The sequence below is a fragment of the Channa argus genome, chromosome 10 (assembly GCF_033026475.1).
Source record: "Channa argus isolate prfri chromosome 10, Channa argus male v1.0, whole genome shotgun sequence".
NCBI lineage: Eukaryota > Metazoa > Chordata > Actinopteri > Anabantiformes > Channidae > Channa > Channa argus.
In genome coordinates, this window is record NC_090206.1 from 18,772,015 (window position 1) to 18,795,546 (window position 23,532).

General features: G+C 37.4%; 1 protein-coding gene across 8 annotated transcripts in view; it reads right to left on the reverse strand.

The window, feature by feature from the left end:
• The window catches only part of diaph2 (diaphanous-related formin 2), a 352,014-nt gene extending 329,290 nt beyond the window's left edge, over positions 1–22,724 (reverse strand). For 5 of the 8 annotated variants that reach the window (XM_067517864.1, XM_067517866.1, XM_067517867.1 and 2 more), the window contains exons 1-4: positions 19,040–19,118; positions 18,081–18,453; positions 6,471–6,503; positions 4,974–5,150 (exon numbers count right to left, since the gene is read on the reverse strand). In XM_067517864.1, the coding sequence (XP_067373965.1) occupies positions 4,974–5,150; positions 6,471–6,503; positions 18,081–18,164 (294 nt within the window). In that variant the 5' untranslated portion in view covers positions 18,165–18,453; positions 19,040–19,118. Of the gene's footprint in view, positions 1–4,973; positions 5,151–6,470; positions 6,504–18,080; positions 18,454–19,039; positions 19,188–22,628 lie in introns of those variants that run through there. The other 3 variants (XM_067517862.1, XM_067517868.1, XM_067517865.1) reach the window with 3 other exon arrangements.
• Positions 22,725–23,532: the final 808 nt, after the last annotated feature.

Consider the following 23,532-nt stretch of genomic DNA (forward strand, 5'->3'; position numbering starts at 1 on the left):
TTAACCATTTATTATTTCTTCAACATTTGTATTACTGTAGCTGAATGTGAACTAATGTGAGAACTAATTTCAACACAAGCAGATGCAAACTTTTTCAACCAACTGTACATTTCTTTTGCATCTGCGTCCGTCAAAATTAGAAGGTACAGCAACAAGAAATAAAAAGTAATAATTAGTGAAACGAAAGTAGAAAGGCTACAGGATAAACTATACACCCCAAATCAACAAGAGCACAAAATCAAACAACACTGCTTTTATTGAGGCCATGCAATCACATCAGATAGGCTGGATAGGCAGTATGTGCGTGTTATTGGGAGTATTATCTTTGTGCTACTTTAATTCTGCATCACAAAAGAGGTCTTTCATGTGAGAGACATCAGGGGATGGAGCGAAGGCCGGACAGAGCACTAAAAGCTAGGGAATGACATGATGATTAGAATGGAGGGGGATGTTTATCAGAAGCACTCTCTCACAAAGAGATGGCTAGAATGAACAGAGATAAAAAAATAAAAAATTCTCCTCAGGGTTTTAGGATTGTGAACTTCAGGTTGTGGAGCCATGCTGCCCTCTGCTGGAAAACGATTTGTCCTGGGGTATGGGTAATCTGATTGCCCTATGTCTAGGTTAATAAAAGAAAATCCCTAATAAACTGTGTCACTACTAAATAAGAACAAAATGGAATAGCTTAAATCTCTTATCACAAGTAATCAAATTCAATTTTTTTGCTTCATTTGCCAGTGAAGCAGGGGCTGGAATCCCATCCAGGGGCACCATGACCTAAATTCTTCCAACGACATTTCGCCTAGTAAATGGCCTCAGAACGAAAAAACCATTAACATCCTTTCTGTGGAACCGGGAGAAAAACAATGCAGCTTAAACTTTTGCAGTTTGTTTTTTTAACCAAGGAAACCAGCAAATTTTTAATTAATCTTTGAACCTTGCTAGTTTATCTGCCTACTTGGCATTCAGTAAAAATAATAGTGAGTATGTTGTAGGAGTTTTAGAAGGACCAGGCATGCAAGAAGCTTAGGTGACAAACTAGAGGAATAGAACCCTCCATCTTTTGACCCCAAAATAATGATTGACTTTTTTTTTTAATCAATTACATCCTAACAGGCCACATTATAAATATCCCAGGATATCTTCAAATATGCTACTGGTGTATATGAAATGGTGAGATTTGTTCTTCCATCACGGACGGCAGAGTCAAAGAAATATCTTTTATATCTTGTTGTCTCATGTCAGCCCAGAAAGCTCTTCTAAGAATTTTCTTATGCTAATCAGTCTCAGCATGTCTTGCTTTTGCCTAAAATAAAATCATTCTGCAACATGTGGAGAATAAAGTACCGTGGACAGGAATTTTAAGACACTGTCTTTGAAGTGAACTACTGTACAACACAGGCTACACATAGTAAAATCGAAACACACTGTTGAATAAAGCCAAAAAATAAAACTTACAAACTTTAATTTGGCACATTTTTGTCTCTATTTGGCGATTGGCATCAAAAAAGCGGACAGAAAACGAGAAAAAAGAGTGAAGGCAAAGGACACAACTAAGGTTCACAGTTGAAAGTGAACAATAGTCGTTGGGGGTTATGTAGCATGCCCTGCAACAGTCAGATACAAGAGCAAACAGTAGTCAAACCTAATAGGTTTGGCTCCAACCTAGGAGGTGCTAGGAGCCAAACAGTGTAATGTTTTTGACTGGCCAAGTCAGCCACCTTGATCCAAATGAGCAGGTGTTATACTCACTAAAGGCCAGGCCTAAAAACAAACAATAAGTGAAGATGGCCACATTACAGGCCTGGCACCACATCACCAGGAGAAGTACTGAGCATCTGCTAAGTCCACGATTTCAGACAGTCATTAAATGCAAAACGTTTGCTAGCAAATGTTAGTTATGTCTCTCTCTCTCTCTCTATCCCTCTATCGATCTCTAGCTCTAAATCTATATGTCTTTAACTTCATAGTCATTTCACTTAAAATCTAAGGTACACACTAAAGAGAAAATACAACACAACTATGTCATTGTCCTGCTGCTTAGGGACTTCCCTGTACAGTACATAAATCAAACATGTCTGGTGCTGAAATGGATGTCAAGAGTTCACACTATGGGGAAGAGTGATCTAAGAAAAGTAGAAGATGTCTAAAAATGTTTAGTCTCAACTGTGACAAATGGATTATTTCGTCCACTGCCCTCTCGGCTGATCCAAGAGTGTGTAAGGGCACATGCAGTAACTCTCCTGCGGGTTTGTTTTAATGTCCTGGTGCACAGTGTAACTGCTGAGGGATCACATAGGAGCTTATTACTAGGAGTGTTCATCCTGACAATGGCACACAGAAAGACACATAAAACCTCAAACAAGCCAAAACACCACTGCAATGTGACATTCATCTTGCACTGGTCCTCTATCTCTGCGAGCACCTCAATACCATACACTACAATGAGAGTACACTCTCTAAGGAATGGTAACAGAGACAAATTAGCACTGGAATCAAATTAAATCGATTCTAACTAGTGATGCAATGTTGAGGTTTCTGTGCTCAGAGACAAGTAAAAGTGTCATCTAGGTAATAATATCATGACTCCTAATGGCCATATTAACAGAGGACTGAAGTACTGAATAACCTACTGACAGAAAATTAACACAATCAGAAATATTGTCTGAATGAATGCACCTAGCCTCTCCAAACATCTCACCAACTTATGCTAATTTTATAAAAAAGGACTGATGCTGACAGTGAATGAAGGTTTTGATAAATTAAGATGTAGCATAGATTTCACAGTTTACTAAATACTTGTGTGACGCTGTGTTTCAAGGTTGTGGCTCTTGGTTTGGAGTTTGCTATTGCAACAATTTCCTGCTTAGTGAGAAGCCAATACCAGATATTCCATCAACAGATTTAATGCTGTGCATTTTGATAAGGAGCTTTGAATTCCAGCTGTGCACTTCTTGGCGTGTCTTGTTGTTGGATTTCCTCAGTAAAGTCATTTACTACACCATATTAAAAGGCGGTGCAGAAAGTAAATTTTTTTTTTTAAGCATTTTAACTTTCCCTCTAATTTTTTAAATATGCTTCTGCTTTCAGTGGGTAGCTTCACAAAAAGAGTTTATTTTAGTTTTCCTTCCCACTGTAAGAGTGTGTCCCAGATCCCTTTGATGACCTTTCAGTAATGGGCCATGTGCTATTTAGGCTTTGACATATACAGTGTAGTGTGTAAACCATTTTCCAGGGAAAAAATATTTTTACCTTCTCCTATTCATTAATGCACAGTAGGTGGTCTCACTAATGTGGCATGGGTCATCCCTTCATTTGAAGCCAGCTACACATCTAAGGATGTAGCATATAAAGACAATAAATAACAAAATGGGTGCAAAGATAAAGAGACAAACTAAAATGTATGTGTGTGCATGATATAAATGTGTAGAGAGGTGACAGAAAGAAAAACGCTTAAGAGAAGCTACTAGAATCAAAAGGAAACTATCTGCTGCTGTCAATTTTGGGTTTGCCACATCTAAGCAGAAAAGTTTACAGTATATGAGAGCAAATAGTAGTGGCTTCAAAAGTAAATAAGTAAATAACACTTTCCTTTTTGGTTTTCATTAATGTAATTACACATCCTAACCCAAGTGTCAAGTCATGTCAAATGTCAAATCAGCAAACATGCCTTCTGCGTTGTCTGTCACTGAACAAATTGAAACCTGGGTTTAATGTCACGCTGCTGTGAACACAAACATAGTAATTGAGAGGTGAACTGAGTGACAGGGATGAGCACCCAGGCAAGAAAACAGTGAGCAGTAGCCTGATGAAAACCAAGAGCCCTGGTCGCATTTCTCTAGCCCTGGCAATAAAGACCATTGTATGAGAAAAAAGGAAAGGCAGGCACTGTACCACACACATACACACTCAGAGACATTATCCGCAATAGTACACACAACCTATGCAATGAAGCCAGAGTAATTCTTCTCCTCACTTCAAAGAGATGGGCTGAAAGCTTTTTGTTAGATTTCAATCCTGCAGTACATAAGGACAAAAATGCATTCCAGTGAAGAAAATCACAAGTGTGACAGAGCTTTGACCCCACAGATGAGTGTGAAGTGAATTTCTAAGTTTTGGTTTTCTTCCAACATTGGCCTAGGGAACACTTGGTGGAGCCCTGCTTAACGAAAGCTTAATATCTTAATGTTAAATGCATTTCTACTATTATATGTATGTGTGAGTAAAAAAGACACTGAACCCCCAACAGCCCATTCCCATCCCCAGCTGTGCATTGCCTCCCCCAAATTTGGGGAGGGTTGCGTCAGAAAGGGCCAAATCAACATGCGGACAATGATCTGCTGTGGGGACCCCCCAGGATTAGCCGAAAGGACAAAAATAAGTAAAAAAAAAATGTATATTTGAGTAAGAAATTACAGGCACACTATCTGGATTTTGTTTGCATATGCAGAAATAAGAAGACTAGTACCAATGGATCTTGAATAGTGTAAGTTGAAAATTGAAAATGAAAATTGTGAACTCGGGTCTAATGCTGCAATAAATTTCTTTGAACTTGTACACATGAGAACAGTCACCCATAATAACTTGATAAGAAAATGTTATCAGTACAGAGTATATAGACAATGACAAGTTTTAAGAGGTTGCATAAAACTTTACAAGCCCGGCAAAGCTTTGTTCAAAATAAGAACTCAGCAGTAAAGTAAAAAAAAAAAAAAAAAAGGGAAATTTCAAACTTAACTTTCTGGCTTGTCAAACTCACCACGTCATAACAGTACCTTTGTTGCTCTACTCGTGTGCCTCTGTGCCACTTTGCACAGATTTATAAATTATATTATTATTATTATATAATGCTCACTGAATATTATTCTATGGCAGCTGTAATAAATAGAATTAAAGAAAAAAAAAAAACAATTGTGTCAGCCACAATTTACTCTGTGCAGGGGAAAACACCAGAAAAGAAATACGACGCTCACCATCATCTTCTCAAAGAGGTCAATAATCTCCTTTTCCGAAAGATTCATGGAGCGGTCGTCAAAAAGGGGCTGAGGAACAGGGAGTTCAGCCTGGGTAGAATTGGGATCTGTTGGGTGTTGTATAAGGAGCTTCTCCTTCTTCGTTCCTGTTTTCCTGAAACTGGTAATACGATCACGCTGAAAGAAAATAAAGTGTTTCAGATTTTAATATACTGTTATTAATGGTCAAGGTCAAGTATAGGAATTAAAGTTTGATTACTGCAGATTTTTTAATACAAAAAAAAATAAAAAATGGGTTTGCTAAAAAGAAAATATATTGCTAATCAAATGTCAGGTCACTGACATTGCTTTTCATGCAATAGTTGTTGCAATAGTTCACACTGGGTCTTATTGAACAAACAAAAAAAACTATTGTCTATTCCAGACACTTTAGGCTTCAAACAATGAAAAGCAAAACTGCTATATGGTTATTCTATATTTATTTGACCTCAAAATGCTTCTCTAGAAATTTTTTAAATCTAGGTAATTAAATGAGAAAATACACAAAAAGACATTTGTGAAGACATTTAAAAATAAAAATCAGGTCTAGTCAACAACAGACACAAGCAAAACACTAATAGAGAAAACGGCTGTTTTTGACATAGGCTAAACTTACCAAACTTTACTTACCACCATACCAAAATGATTACCTAGTTTGGGCTTATGTCATTGAAATTGTTTCAGCATGCAAAAATGTATAACTTAATCTGAGGGTCAGTTGGGTTTACTTGTTAAATCCATTGATACTGTTCTGATGAATGCATTTTAGTAACGTTCAATGTAATAAGCAGAAAATGTACATCAAACACATGCAACTGTTAGTTATATTTAGTAAAACAGAACAGGGATGACATGCTGGATGAATTATGAACAGAAAAATGAGACAGTGTAATGAGATGCATGATGCCAATTACTGTCAATCTGAGATATTACTGGATGGATCAAAAACTGTAACCTAAGAAAAAAGTTTACACTGCATTGCACACCCTGACTAGAGAAATACTGTGAGCGTTAAAGAATCAATCAGTCTGACAATTTGTTAAGTAAGGGTATTTTTAAAAAGCCTTACAGAGAAACATCTAATCAGTAACTGATAATTCTGCAGTAAATGATATGAGTTGCTCACAAATGTCTAAATGCTATGAGCTAAGTTTTATTAATAATGAATAAAATAAGCTAATAGACAGTGTAGTGCTCAATATTTACACCATTAATCTTATTTACAGGAAATTATAGAGCAATACCACAACAAGCCAATGTGACACAAGTATAAATGTAGGTATGCTACGTGTAAACGTGTCTTTTTTGTGTAGTGCTAAAATAGGTATGGAAATTGTTTGTTTCTGGCATATTTGATCCATCCACATATTTCAGTTAGAAGTCTTGTGCCATTATGGCAACACATGGGATGGTGTAAAAACAAAAGCAGTCAAACACAAATTAAACCAAGCACCTTACCATATCATCAGCCAATGTTTTTATGTGTATGTTCTGTTGGAGGGAGGGCACAGTATGAAAAACAAGATCCAACAGAAAATGGCAACACCCGCACAGTGCACAGTAAGTTCCCCATCAGAAGTGCGTTCACATGTACAGTGTCTACTGGATACGGTCTCATTGTCCAATCAGAAACCAAATGTCCATGAGTTCGTTCATACTTGCATTCACTGCAGACACTATAAGAAACGTGCTAAATGTTTCAACATAACAACTAACCTTAACCCATTGGCATTACCTAAATGTTTTTTATGGGGATACGAGCATATCCTGGATACTGTACATGTGTAGAATGTGACAATATTTGATGTTTCAAAATAATAGTATCTGGATGTATGTTAATGTGAATACATTAACATTAAAGAATGTTTAAGAATGAACATCCCATGCAAAGGCACTTTATGACACGTACCCAAGGAATACTAAAAACAATGAAAGGTGTAGTGCTTATAATCCCACAACCATATACAGTGTGTAATAAGTAACTTTTATTCAAAAAGGTTATTTTAGCTCTTGATATTTGTTCTAATGAGCATCTCTTCCAGTGACAGTGGTCCAACCAAAATATTTCTTATTCATTCATTTCTGTCAAAAAAGGCCCAAACTTTTCAATAATCTGTTTGCGTTCAAACAAAAATCATCCTTAGAAAATGTTACAAATAGCGCAAATTAAAAATAATGGCACAACTTCTCTTTACTACAGATGTTTATCTTCATCTCAGATACAATAAGACAGGCTACTGCCAAAGGCTTGTGGCTCAGCAAGGGACAGTCATTTGAAACACACCTCAAATGGGAAGCAGTAGCAACACTGCCATATGCTGTGGTGCTAGGCTGTGAAATACTAATGAGTTGGGAGATGTGGGGTGGTGATGGCCATAAAGACTGCCTCCAGCCGCGGATTTCTCCACTATTCTAATCAGGAAACTACTGATGCTGGGGTGAGCAAACAGATTGGCTCTAACCTGCACCTCCCTCTGTGCATCTTCATCAGCTGTCGCTCTGGGCAACACAGAGCAGACACAAACTGCCTTATCTATCACTAGTTTTGTCTGCAACAACTGATCAACAGTTGGTAGATAAAGCTGAGCGACACAGAAAACAAAACGTCATTCTCTTAGGGCAGGCTTCATGTGTGTTCTGCCTGTCAAGGTATCTGTTTAACGGTCGTTAATGGCCGTTTTCTGTACTATACAGAAGGACCTCTTAGGTTTGACTGTAAAGCTGAGAATTTGACCTGAGAAACAACTTTTGCCATTTCTTACTCAGAGAGTACGTATCATTAATTAAGCCCAGCATTTTCCAACAGTCTAAAACCATGTGAAACAATAGCTAATTTTTAAAATGGAGTACTTAAACATTTTCTAATCAATTTAACAACAATCAAACCACTGCTTGGTTAATTGCCTTGACTTGAGGGTCTTTCCTTGCCCATTATCTTGGCAACATCGCAACAACGCAATTTAACATCTAACAATTAAGCTTGCATGTCCTCTGGGCTTCTCCTGCTTATTAAAGTAAACTTTTTCATCATAATGAATGTTTATTACCAAACACTTATTCCTCTAAATAACCTAATCAAATTAGCTCTGGGTCCCTTCTTAATCAAATATGATTATGACTCCATGCAGATCCTTAAAAATGAAAACACAAAGCAATATCCCACAACTTGAGAGTCAATTTGTGGACACAAAACCATAACAGTATGCATATTCACACAATAACTTAGAAAATTAATATCACACACTACAATTAATGTTAGCATTACATTAGGTCATAGAGAGACATATCCTGCCATTGGCCTTAGTTTTATTACAAAATGCCACCAAGTGGCATATGAAATAATTTTTCATTCAAGATGAATAAAGGACCTACCTTATTTCAAATTGGCTACTGTTCCACTGGTTTTTAAAAGCCCATTACATCCAAACAATTTAACTAAACCATCTGTATGATGTCATTTGAACCCACTCAATAGAACGATCACTATAAAAATCAGTAGCCACGATGCCTCAGTAAAACGACTTTAGGAGGAAATTAGATTTTACTTTAATTACTTCTAATAATAACAAAGGGTTACAAGGAGCCAGCCATTGTTGGCAGTGAGGACTGTTATGCAGCGTGCTGTTGACTGATCTTGGAAACTTCATTAAACTATCAGGTTAATGAACTGCTCAGTTCAACTACAGGCTAGTAAGTGTTAGCTTCACATCTTTTGAATGTAACAAAAGGAAGTTCATTTTTCCTGGGACTTGCCAATGCTGACAGAAATACTGACAAAATACACAGAACGTAAAGTATAATTGCCATCCTACAGTAGTACATACACTTCAATAGTCACCAGGTTGGCACATGAAGTGCTTATTTGTTTAATCAACCCCAAAAAGGTTTGTCGTTTGTTGAAGTTATTGTCAAAGTTATTATTAATTACCAATATTCTATGTACAGGGACTTAAACAGGCAGGGACACACACACTAACTGCATCACATCCTAAACTTATAAAATGTGACTTTAGAAATCTATTCATCAGCCATATAAACATAAATTATGATAAATTAAAACACAGCCTACAAGAATGCAAAAGAACTGTCATTATTAAAACTCACAGCATGGACTTAATAAATCTGATAGACAGCAGTTGCAATACACAGTTCATGATTGACTGCAAATAACACAGCAGATACAATTAAGACAAAAGAGAGAGAAAACCATATGCTGTTCTGAATATCAAAATAAAGGGCTTGTAAATTTTAGATGTTGCAGTAGGGTGCACCAGAGCTCCTAATAAAAGTTTTGTGGGGCTCTCTCTAAAGCCCTGATGTATGCATATAACAGAGAGGCTTTCATAATTAAACTTTTATCTATTCTGTATTTATAGGATATACTGTATAGGAAATACAAACATGTAACACAGTACAGAAAGTTGCAGATCTGTTTTTACACTGAACAACTGAGCTCCAACAAACTTCTAAGTTGCAAGACAAACCAGTATTTCCACTAGCCCTTAAGGCCATAGAACTACTGTTTTCTAGTTACATTAGAGACTAATGTTTGCTAGTCATAGCCATAAACTTCAAAATTACATAATTTGTCTTTGTGTAATGAGATAGGATGTACACCGCCGCCAATATCATGCTTAATTTTGGGGAAGTGGCATCGGACAGCACCAAATACCATCTGAGTAACTGAATTAGACATAGTCTAAACAAATCAATTTGTCTAAATTAATCTTGTTACAAAGTCTTCTCAATGGCTGTCTTTGCAAATTGAGAAAGGTAGCACACAACACAGCCTACACTGCTGTAAAGCGTTTATGAAAGCCTTCAAGTAACGTTAATCTTTCTTGATAAAATTATTAATTATTATTAATCTTTGTTTGCACGGTGAGTGTGCCCATTTTCAGGACAGAAAAGAAGTAAAAAAGTGCCCATACAACACGCCAAACCCCATTTTCACCTGGTATTTCATGTGACTTACATCCAAACTACATCTGAAGATGATTTATCAAATTTAAATAAATTTACTATAAAATTTGAATTTAACAGTTACAACTGCCCTTGCATCCCCATGTTTTCCCTCACAACATGCAAATAACTCTCCTGAGCATTTCAATGACAGTAAACATCTGGTTTCATTTGCACTACAGCCTTAAGTCTCATCTTTATTCAAATTTTGGTTTCATGTCTGGGGCCTGTTCTAAGGAGGAGTTTTACTGAGTTGTCTGAATAGTGCAGAGCAAAATCTCCTACAGGTTCTTTTACATCCTTATATTCCACCTTTTTTCCTGTCCATAATGTTCTGAGTTTTGCACAGTTTTTAAGACATTTTCATGAACCTGTTTCTTGGAGCAGGAGCATTTAAATTAAAGCCAAATTTCATTTTAACACTATTATATTACATTTGTTTTTAAAGACAATTACATGGTCTAGAGATGAGGTTTGACCATTAATCATGTGGCTAAAGACTAATGTTCAGAAATGTTAAGTAATTTATTAAACATAAACAACAAATTGAAATACACATGCTTCACTAGATTCCTAAAACATCAGAGTAACAAGAAAATAAAAACAAAATTGCTAGTTGTATTCCTAAACATCTGCTTCTTTTGTTTAAGGATGCATGGCGTAATTAGGAGCACACTGGAAAGGTTGCCAGTCTATCACAAGGCTGACAGAAAATGATTCACAGTAACACCTATAAACAACTGAGAGTCACCAGTTAACCCAATAGAATCTTGTGCCTTTGGACATGGGAGTATATACGTAAGAAGAAACTGGAGGAAGCCATACATCTACAGCTGTACCTCTAATGCACTGATTACTTAACTAACCTTACTTAACACTACAATGCACTTACATCAAGTGACAAATGAGGGACTCGTACTCAAACACATCTGGTAAAAATAAGTACAGTTAGGAAGAAAACATTTGGGGCTTTGCACAGAACAGAAGTGAATGTAGTGCCACAAGCATACACAAGCAAGATAAAAGAAAAACAACAGGAGACACAGACCCTTGAAAATCTACCACACATACGACATAATGGCACAGTTGCCCTTCCTGCAAACTCAATTACAACAATTTAATCAAGCACAGGATGTCAAGTTGTTCTCCTGAACAAATAAATTAAGTCTTGCGAGATGCAGTGTTTACTGGGTCCTTACACACCGTTGACTTTGAAAAACTTTGTTTCATTCCAAAAAGTTCTAAAAACAGAGTAAGTACTTCATTTTTAAAAAATGCAATAAAGAATGCGCTACATTTTTGAAACAGCCAAAGTGTCTTTAAAAGGGCAAGAGTCCGTGGTAGACATTATTTCAGGAAAGTGGTGGTACTGTTTATAGTTTCCTAAAACAGCATCTTTTGAAAAAGGGGAAGCACAAAAGCCAGTAGAGCTAAGATCTGAATGGCTTTACAGTACATTGCCTGTGCATGTGACCGTAGATTGGCACAGCTCTACCCTCAGGTTATCTTTCTCTCTGTTAAAAGCAAATATTCACTGTATCCTTGGGGGTTGCCACTACATACAGCCACTACAAGTTCAGCATTTCAAGAAATAAAAAATGTCTAGATGTTTAGTGTAAATAGGTTGTCTTAAATTGTCCATGGCATCAAAAGGTGTAACTTTAGTATTTTACAGATTATTATTTTAAAATAAATCTGGCCAGTACAGTAAAAATCTATCTTTAATTGTGAAGTCATAACATCTGCTTAACCAGTTGTTTTCCATATTGGCTGACATATGCAGAAACATACACTATATTGCCAAAAGTATTCGCTCACCTGTTTTTAGACACATATAGACTTTAGTGACATCCCATTCTATAACAGCTTCAACTCTTCTGGGAAGGCTTTCCACAAGGTTTAGGCGTGTGTTTATGAAATACATAATACACAGTGCTCGCAGTCTTCGCTCTAATTCATTTCAAAGGTGTTCTATCAGGTTTAGGTCAGGACTCTGTGCAGGCCAGCCAAGTTCTTCCACACCAAACCCACTCAGCCATGTCTTTATGGACCTTGCTTTGTGCACCTGAATTAATTATTTTGGATGGGTGAGCGAATACTTTTGGCAATATAGTGTATGATGTCGTGACCCTGTTGTCATCAATAGGCTGTTTGCTAGGTGGTGGCTAATGGCACTGTACAGAGATAGGTACATAAAATGTGAGTCATAGTTTTTAAGAACTCCAGTAGATGCATCCCAAGTCTCAAACATGATTGTTCCTCACTCCATCGTTCAGCCAAAAGTTATTCTGGTCCACTATCTCGAAGGACATTCAAATACTCTTATAACTGCTCCATGTATGTAAAAATACAGTTTGATACCTATATATACACCTACATTTGATACATACATTTATATTTGTTCAAAAAAATTTGGACATTATAATCATTATTTGTATTACACCTCCTTTTGATTAAATAATGAATTTATAACCAGGATACCAATACAATACAATATACGGAACCAATGCAGAAACAGCAACAACAACAAAAAAATAAATAATCAGCCATTCAGAAAAAAAACTAGGTATTCATGTGCATCTTTATGCATTTTAAATGAAAGCGGGGTGTGTCCTTTCCGAGTGCAGGTGAATGAAATCAAGAGACTTGGGATGCACCCAGTTAGACAAGGTATCCCTGACGAGCCTTTTCGAAAGACCACTCTCCCAATCATTCTGCATTAACATCTTTTGACTCATTTTTTAAGTGAAATGGTTCAATTCTGTGCAACAGCTGTCAAACAAGGCACCAAAATGTGATTTCTAACCCTAAAGTCACAACTAGAACTTTATAGAAAAGTTGCAATGTCAAACACATCATCTCAGAAAATGGGTAAAGATTCTCTGTCACAATCTTTCTACATAACACAAGTAAAAGAGCAGAAAACCCTCCAAAATTTAGAATCTGCAGTAGCTCACACAAAACACAGCCCACCACTCATGATTCAAATGGGATATGCTATACTGAGTTATGTCTTATGCCAGATTTTTAAAATGTAAGTGTGGCAGATACATACATGTTTAATTCCCCAGTCTTTCATCAGTTAATGTATATGCATAGGGCTAATTTAGGAGGGTGACAATGGAGAACAGACTTTTGGTTTCTTCCACTATGATGAAAGAATTCACCACTTCCTCTCTCCAACTTCCTGAATGGCTCACATGTGGTCAGTTTCCTGTCGTTTTTTTCTCCCTAACAAAATCATAGCTATACTCCTTCAATAACAGTGTTTCAGTGGAAAAACTATAAAGCAGCAAATATGAGGAAAGAGACAAAAACAGACTACATGACAGAAAAAAAAACATGAGATTGACTAAACGGAGACATGCAATATAGAACATCCTCAAGTGTGTGACAAGCTGCCAACTAGTACTAAATGCATACCTGAGGCTTCCCTGAGCCTCACATATCAAAGCATCACAAGCTGTAAGTGCAACAGCTACCAACAGCAGCAGCGCAGTAAGTAATGTGATACTTTAATACTATCAAAAGCATGAAGGTTAAGAATATCATGACGTAGCTGTACACTTGATTGCAACCATTTCAAAATCTGGGCTCTAATGATGTAAACTATTGCAATATCTTAAAAAAATATACATCATATTACCCAAAGACACATTAAAACAGCTTTGTATCTTTACAGTTTTACAGTTAGTTGCCAGAATGACAGCAGCAGTGTGTGTGGGGCAGTGTTTGCTTTTATTGCAATATGTACTCCCATGTCCAGGGTCTCATTAGAGGTGCCACTGCTTAAGTAGTGCTGAACTGTCCATTCATTACTGGAGCCTTAATTACTTTAATGACTCACTAAATGATAGAGATCCTTACAATCATTACCACCCAATTTAATTAATAAGGGTTAATTACAATTAGCAAAAGCAAATAACTCAAAATAATGGACATGTGCCAGCACTTGGATTATACCGGGATCTCAGTCTTATTAACGTTTGGATAATTTTTCTATCAAAGTCAGTTGCTCTTTGACTGGATAAAAAAAGGTTGTTTATTAAATATTTTCTGAAGGATCTTTGCAGCTCAAAATAGGATTATTTTATTTTAGAACAAAAACACTGGGTGCACGAGTTTAAGCTAATGTAGCGGGGTCAAGTTAAACAGTCAATACTTGAGAGCATAGATGCTTTTTTCATATTTAATTAGCATCAGGTGCTGTCAGTCATGTTACCTTTAGCTAGTTTCCATACTGGTCAAGGTTTAAAATATCTTTCGGCACATCAATAGGACAACACAGAGCTGTCAACGTAACACTTAAACACAGCTTAGACTGTCTGACGGTTGTAGTCACTAACAACTCAACCTGCATTGTAGGGGTCAGAATTGCAGGCTTCATGCAATCCTTTAAGTTCACCATGCTTAGATGCCACAAATTAAACAAACGAGCTAAAGTTATCAAAAATACACTGTACCTGCCATTACTTTTTTAATTGCTATATTGAACAAAGACTTCAGCACAAAAAGACCAGGGGTTGAGACAAGACAGTATTTACAAAATTTAAAAAATTAAAAATAATACAATCAGAGCAAGTGTTTGGACTCGGGGCAATTAAAGTACTTGTAAAGGACTGTAAAATTCTTAATGTACAGTTATTTGTAAAACTAAGAGAGGACATTTTAAAAACATGGGACATCACCTTCCTGGTATTGATAGCACTTTTCTCCACAACTCACCAGAAGCTGATCATCAGTACTGCTTCCTTTATCAATGTATTTTTACATTATTTATCATAATAAAATGAGAAATTAACTTTACCAATTTCCATTGTGTATAAACATTTTCAGTTGTGGGGTAACAACACGCCTGGTCCCATCCTTTTTTTACCCCCAATGAAATGCTCTTTCCATATGTTTCTAAATTGTAAATATTACAATGTATACTGTTCTGCTTGTTTGACCAGTTTATCCACCGTCATTACCCATCATACCTACACGCATGTGTCCTTTGTACCCTGCCACGTTACTACATTTATAATTGAATTAGTACTAGCCAGAGAAAACACTACGCTGCTCTGTACTTTCACTTTATCTAGCCTACTTTTCTTCCCACTAGATTCTGAAGCCACCAAAATGTATCAAAATCGTTCAGTACACACATTTTAAATCGTTTTAATTCTCTCCACAAATACCTTATTTCCGAATCAACGTTTCAGTGTTTGCAAATAATATATTTTAAAACCTACTTAATGAACCTTAATGCATCAAATATTCTTCATTCTTTTACATCCTCATAAAGACTACAAGTGACTCTCATAAACCACACCAATGCAGTTTATCAATATTGTTCTTCCTCACATGACACAGGTCTGTGGTTCAACAGGTTTATTATCAGCAAATAAACAAAGCAGGTCACTAGACTGCACATAAGGTACAAACACCTTCAAAACAGTACACTCTGTTTTCATAGTCACATTTTAATATGGTATGCATGCAAGTAATATTTCTTTCTTTATGTCAAACCAATTCCTTTGAATTCCTATAAAACGTTCTCATTCTACCTGTCTCTTTTTTGGATGCCATGTTTTTACAAAAAACAACATTATCCCGAAATATAGCTACAAATAACGAAATACTTTGAATTCTCTTTATGTCTGAACACTGGTGTTATTCTAATGTCCTTGCCTGTGTAGAGTATCTACGGGCCAAAAGCCCAAATGGTGTTTCTGTGATGTAATCCTGCCTAGTGACTTGTAAAGCAAACACGCAGCTTTTAGTGTTTCTCCTCTAAAGACCGATTTGACTTTGCTGAGAACCAACTGTACCAGCGTCCGCCATTTTGCCTATTAGCTATATACATGGAAATTTACTTTTTAGCAGCTCTGAGTGTAAAAAGGAAACTACGCATTTATTTCAATCCTGCTTATGATAGACATTCTTCTGTCAGACCCACATCCACACAAACTACTCTACAAGTCAGCCATTCAACCATATAGTCCCACATATGGTTAAAACTGTTTAAAGAAAAGTCAGGTCAGGAGTTGACATAAACATACTGTATCATAGAACCTGGAAGAAACCATAATCCATGAACTAAATCTTTATTTAATCTGAATCTTAAACAAGTTCTGGATTGCAGTTGATTAAAATATGCATATACCTGCATGCTTGTATATTCCTAATTTGGATGTCCACAAACAAACCCAGAGTTCCATTGTCTATTGGGGCAGCTAAAAAATGGGGATAACACAAGAGGGCTCCACCCAGGGATGAATGATTACTTCCTCTCTCAAGCTCCAAGATGTGTTGAGATTTTTGCAACAGCAACAGTTCAGGCTTCCTCGTGTCTGACTGCTCTGCTTGGAGAATTGAGCAACAGAAGGATGTGCCTGGCCCTGACACCACTTTATGAAACAAAAAGCAGTGATCTTAAAAGAGACTTTTCACTATTGATTTGCTGGGAGCTGATGTCATCCATACACCGTTCCAAATAATGTTTAACTTGTGAGGCAGGCTATTGCAAGAGTTGCAGGCTGTTGTTAGGATTTCTCAGGCCAACACCTTATGGTAGTTATTATAGTCAAACTTTCCTTCACAGTTCTTTAACTTTGATATACACAAAAAGTGAAACACAGCAGTGTTACAGTGGTGCTTTTGTTGCAGTGTTAGGACAATCTAAAACCAAAGCAGCAGAAACCCCACAGGGGTAAACACAGAGGTGTTAATAAAGTCACCTTTTTGGTTGCAATCAGTCCAACATGGCTCAGCAATCTGTTACCAAAAAATACAAACTACTCAAGCTAAACTGAGACTTATTCATTTCCGTGTTTGGAAGCATTGACCAGACTGGCCAGTAAGCAAGCAATCACAGTTCAGTGAAAGGCACAATATAAATAGCTGATTACTGGCCATAGAGTGGTGATGTCACCCAAAAAGTTAAACAACAGCCAAGATATCCAAGCTGACATTAGTGGAAAAGCTAAAACCATGAGCAAAAGCGGCCAAAAGTTTTTCGTCTTTGGTCACAGAAAATTACTTTTAACCACTGGTCTCTACAGCTGCTGACAGCCTGCACTTAAAGTCAGTAACATAATGATAACTTAATAGATTCACAGTTGTACATCCCACTCATAACAGTGAAAACAAGACTGTGGCTACGATTTACCAAAACGTTTTGAATACCGTTGTTGAAAACCAAACTAGAATCAATGCTCCAGAAATCACATAAAAGCACAACCACCACATCCTGCAAACTTCTGATGTCATTAGCAGGTAATGGATGGCATGTAGGAAGGTCTTAACAACACCGGACCTCCCAGGAACTAGACTTAGGTTTGCCCACTCTCTAAATATGCACACCCTTCACTTTACATAAACTATGTCACTGGACCAAACCAGTCAAGAAGCTATAAATGGAATTATTGTTAATACACTTTCAGTTGGTATCTAATAGGCACTGACCTCCTGATAGTGCTGTTCTGGCTGAAAAAGTTTTATCAATCACAAACACGCACACAGTCCATAAACTACCATAAACCACATGGACCTCACACTGTACAATAAAGAATCCACTAACTGGGCGCAAGCTTTTTGCATGTATTGAAAGTACATATATAGGCCCAACTGTCACAAGAATGCTCTTAAAAAATTTCCGGAGCTGTATTGACTTTACACAGAAGATCACATGATGCACTGAGTGCTGTACGTTTGAAACATTCTCTCGTTTGCTGATCTTTAACAGCTATTAGCTGCTCTGTATCTGGCTACATGAGATAGTAATAACAACACATCAATAACTTCATCCTGCACTAAACAGAGGATTAACTTTACCGGAGTTGCGTTTTCATTTGGCTTTGCTTGGTTTGACTCTACTTTAGGATTTATGCTGATAAATACCCATATCAGTATTAGAAAAGCCCATCTTTAGTGCAGTAGGCCTAATCAAGCTATTTTACCTACAGTGAAAACGTACATTAAAGAACCCTGTGCAATACAACCACTTCAACAATCTGGCTGATGTTGAGAGTGAAACTAACCGTTGCTTGTGGGATGACAGGATGCGAAAGTTCAGAGCATAGTTCGTTCACTTGACAGCAAAGTGCCTGTCTGAATACCTACCAGCTTCTTGTTTTTACCCTCATCCTCGCTCGACTTCTTTTTAGAGGGTTTATTCGGGTCCTCCCCGCCGCTTGCTTGATCCATTTTGGCCTGAGGTTCGTTGCTTTCCAGAAAACAGTTGATGTTAACTCCTCAAAAGTTGGCAGACTCCAGCAGGGCGTTTTTGACCGCGCACACACAGAAAACCATCCAGATTAGGTATTTTCCAAATCCATTCCGTTATCATGTAAGGGATATTATCAAGTTTAGTAGTTCCCGATCTAATCCAAAAACCGATTAGGTTGCTTGTAGAAGGAGAGGTGTGGTAGGATACGGTATCCGTCCTGGTGTGTCCTAATTTCAGGGGTAAGATCCTTCACACCGCGAAGACTTTCTGAAATTACCCACAACAAAATGTAAACAACAGTTAATTTCTCGCAATATCTTGCGCGCAAGTTGCACAAGTGTTTGCTTTAAACACGTGTTTCCCTGAGCAGCCTTGTTGGTAAGCAGAGTGCAGAGGCGCACAGTGAAAAAGCAGATGTAAGCAAAGAAAACCTAATTGTCTGAGGTAACGTTAACCTTAGCGACTTCCATCAGAATAAATACACCCAGGCTAAACTGACACACAGGGCAAATCTACAACCGTGGAACTTGGCAGTAACACAATATTAACCAACGATAAAGATGTCATGGTAGTGGAGACAGTTTCCACTGTGCACCATAAAAGCAGTTATTTAACGTTATGGGACAATCATTTATCTGAATTAATCAGCAGCTGTTTTGGTGGAGGAAAATCACCGTTGTTCTCTCTCTGCTTTGAATACTTTGCTATATATTAGCCCGGCTAGCTTAAATGGACGACCGTTACCGGGCGGACATCATCTACTTGAACGGAGACAATAGACCAACATATACAACGCCGTGCTATAAATTACAGCTGAGCAATTTCAAAAAAAGAAATGTTAAAGAAAACTCACAAAATCCTATCCAAGGCTTACCCGTGCAACTCAACATGAACACCAGGTTCGGTTGCGGTGGTTTCGCACACCCAGGTTGTGATTGGCCAGTGAGAAAAGTAAGGATTGGGAACTCCCGCTGCTATTGGTCACATTTGCTGGCACTCATAAGGTTAGCGTGGCGTAAAGGGGAGGATACGGACGGTGATGGCAGTGTGATAGATTTCACAGCAAGCGGATAGGATTCAGTCAGATGTGTGTATAGGGGACAGGAAACAGGGCGGGAAGGAGCTGCAACAAAACACGCCCAGGGTGTGTGTCTGTTCCATATGGTCTGTCTGGGATAAAGGAGCACATACAACACACACCCTTTTTGTTTCTATGCGTGATTAGAATAGTTGATGTTCTTACTGTACAGATGCCCAGTTATATAACCAGTGTATTATATGAGCATTTCTGTGTGTGTGTGTGTGTGTGCATGAAGGACAAAAACGCCTATACTTATTTTCTCTTAAATGCAAAAGAGAAACATTTTAGGATAGAGTGAATGCACCAGACATCACATAAACATAGATAACATTTACTGTGTAATAATCATTGCTGAAGTTTGAAACAATTTGACAAAAAATAATCATGGTCCTCTTACTTGTATTCTCCTATGTAGCATTTTTCTACCTATTGGTACTCAAAGCGCTTTACACTGCTTCTCGTTCAGGCATTCACACTCACAATCACACACGCACTCAATGGGGGAACTGCTATGCAGCTGGCCAACACACACCAGAGGCAACAAAGTTGGGGTTCAGTGTATTGTTTGTTCACATTTGCTGACACTACCTGACTCTACCTCCTGCACCACAGTCACCCCTGTATACGTATCAGTCATAACTTGTGACCAGTAGAGAACTTTGGTCATGTGATAACACATTGTCATATCTTTGTCAATAAAAAAAGATCAGCAGTTTTCAGCTTGTCCCTTAAGGGGTCGCCACAACGGAAGGTTTTCCTCACATTGATTTGGCATTAGTTTTTATGCCGGATGTCCTTCCTGTCACAACCCTCCCATTTTATCCGGGCTCAAGACTGCCACCAAGATCGCCCTTATTGCCTGCAGGGGCCATGCATCATGGGGTGGCATTCAAACCTGAGGCCTTCTGGATCGCAACCCAATTCTCTACCACTGAGTCACCAGGCCCCCGGTCATATCTTTGTCAATAATTGTAGAAAGTATAATTCTCTGGGGTCTTCTTGAGCTATATTAACTTATTTGGCTCCTTAGATCAACTTTGTATTCACCCCACACCCCTAAAAGAGTGGAATCGGATCTTCAGCTAGGAAGCAATTGAGCTTTTGTCCCAAAATTTCTTTCACCTCCTTTAAGTCAATTAATTTAAATGGGGGTTCCTGATCCCTTAACATCTGCTTTTTTTCTCTAAAAATATAGTCTATTGCCAGCTGGTTGAACAAAATATGCAAATTTGAATGATTTTGATGTTTGGGAAATTTTATTTTTTAAATTGTGTAGTTTACAATTTCATCAATTACAGACAAGAACTAATAAGTATCCATCCCTTAGGGTTGTGGCTGGAGCCTATCCCAGCTGTTATTAGGTAAGAAGTGGGTAACACCTTAGACAGCAATCTATTTTAGGGCCAACACTGAAAGTCCTACACAGATAGAAAACCATTCACACCTGCAGGCAATGTAGAGTCACAAATTAACATAACATGCATGTCTTTGGACTTGGGGAGGCACCTCACCCAAACATGAGGACAACATGGAAGAAAGGTTGCAGCGTGCCAGGGATTTGAGTATGGGAACTTCTAGCTCTAAGATGGCAATGCTAACCACTCTACCACCACTGCACATCATTTGAAAAAAATTTCATAAAAAATAGTAGCTGTAGTTTTTCTTTGTGATATTTTAACACTGAGTAGATGTCAGTAGAAGTGTCATTTAGTGAAATTTAGTCAAAGACTTTTATCAACCTACATGTGAGGTGCAAAGCAAATCAAAGGGCTACTGTAAGTCAGAGAGAGGACACCAAGAGTGTCAGGAGAGGATATGTTTTAATTTCATAGGATGCAAGACTTCTGTCTTTTTTTGTTTAGAGTTTGTTTGGGGGGCGGGGTTATTTACTGGTTCGTGGTCACTGTTTGCAGGCACAGTTTTCTCAAGCTCAAGTATTGACAAATGAGTCTGACTCATTCTTTGAGGTCTTTTTTGTTTCCAAATGTGGAACATAAACACGGTGCTTCCCCTTACTGAAAGCAGAGCTTATCTGCTGCAAATATAGGGTTTCCTGATAGGTGGTGTTGCTATTAAAAATTTCTCTGCACTTACCAAGTGATTTCCTTTAAAAGTAAAAGCATGTGCCAGTGATGGCAAAAGAGTATTGTACATTGTGAATATGAACATTGTGTTGTACAGAGTTTTAGACAGAGCTTTTTTGGGGGGCATTACGTCCTGATGTTTGCCAGGAGTATGCTGCATTTTGCATGGTGACAGCACCATTGGGACACATGTACACTTTAAAATATTTTTTTTACACACCCACAAACAACTATATGCTTTTCAGTGCATTGTAGATTTCATGTTGATATATTTTACATACAACTAGTGTAAGAGTATGTCCTCAGTATCATTAGTTTTTATACAATGTTTGGGCTTTTGCATCCCTTGATGAACAAAGGTGTAACTCTGTGACACAAAAGCTTTAATATAGACAATGTTTAATATAGACAAACATGTCAACTACATGCTAAGCAATAAAAAAACAAACAAACTGAGTTTTCTGATTGCCACATGGGGTTTATTCCTGTTGTGGTCAGATCCACACTGAGCATTTTTAAAGTTTCTTTGATCTGATCAACGTGCAGTGTGGTGACACCCACACTACACATCCAAACACTTAATGATCACCAAAACATTTCCACAACATCTCACAGCCACAGTCACACGTTCACATGCAATATTTACTTCTCTCTCATAAATCTCACTTCCCTAATCAAAAGAAAAAGAAATATTTCTAAACCATTGCATAATGGAAATAAATTTTTTGCCAAACCACATGTCCCAGCACTTATTAGTGCTGATGGTTTTGGTCTATAAATAAGGCTTCACTCTCTTGCTCACATGTTATTCTGTGGCATGTGACTGACAGCAACAACAGCAACAAACTAAGTTGGAGCCTCTGTCAGGCTATTGCTCACTTTTCTCTCATACTAGTTTCAGTTTAGTATACTAAACACATAAATAATGCTTATATATTCATGACCACATGGTCAAATGTAAAGTAAACTGACGAGCTACCAAATAAAGAACTACCAAGTGTAAAAAGCCTATTTGTTTAATAACAATCTTAATCGTATTTATCTCTGTTGTATTGTATGAGGAAAGACCATACATAACTTATATATATAGATTTAAGTGTTTATGAAAATAAAGATGTAACAAAAAGGAGACACAGCAAGTTATGCTATTATTATTATGTTATTATCTATTTATAAAATGACTGCTTTAATATAGTCATATTAGCAATGCTATATGTGAGTAAAATAAACGTAGTCTTTGCATTGATGTCAGATAAATTCCAGTAAGCACTACTTACATACTGCATTTCTTATGGATTTCACTTTCCTGAGTATATTATCTGTAGTCCAGCTGCTTGAAAGTAGCTCCAAACATTTAATTAGGTCATTCAGTTTTCCATCTGTCTGTGTTGGACTAATGTCACCCACTGATGGGCTGGGCCTATTTTATCTAGACTGTAGTACGAAACTGCAGCAAAGCACAGCAACAGTTAGAGGAAACAATGCAGATTAACCACCACAAAATGAATATTAAAGTTTTTCAGCTACCACAATCATCACAATTTGTGCTCTAATTCATCAAAACAAACACGCAATCATAATATGCAAATCTGCTACTGATTCCGTTGCTCCAATGTTAGTCCAGTGTCATCAGTTTTATGGTAATGGCTGTAGTGATTCTGTCAATATTTTGTGGGATAGCTAAAATAAGCTGGAGTCAACATTCATTTGCAAGTTATATAATTAAACACTTGCAGCTGCTCTGGATGTAGCACATCATTTTCCCCAACTGATATATATTCCATGATAAAAATTATGAAGGAATACTTTTTTTTACCAGTTTTTCCACTGGTATCAGTAGTGTCTTAGTGCTGCATTAATAAGACATTGCTGAGGAAATATGTATCTGAATCTACTCTCTATATTATTTCAAAAGACGTTCAGGATAGTGGAATTCATGATATAGCTGTCATGTCACAGTGTTTATTATCAGAATTCAGCAATTACTTCAATCCTTTGGTGTACTGACAATTTCCCATAGTCATCATTCACATCCTATTTATCACAAAAGGTTCATATTAAAACAAACCAGCCAGAGCCACTAAGAGCCATTTTGTTCCATTACAGTATCTCAGGAATTACTCTTGATAAAGTCAGTGTCGGCAAAGAGCATCGTATTTAGACCTGAGCGATGAAAGAAAA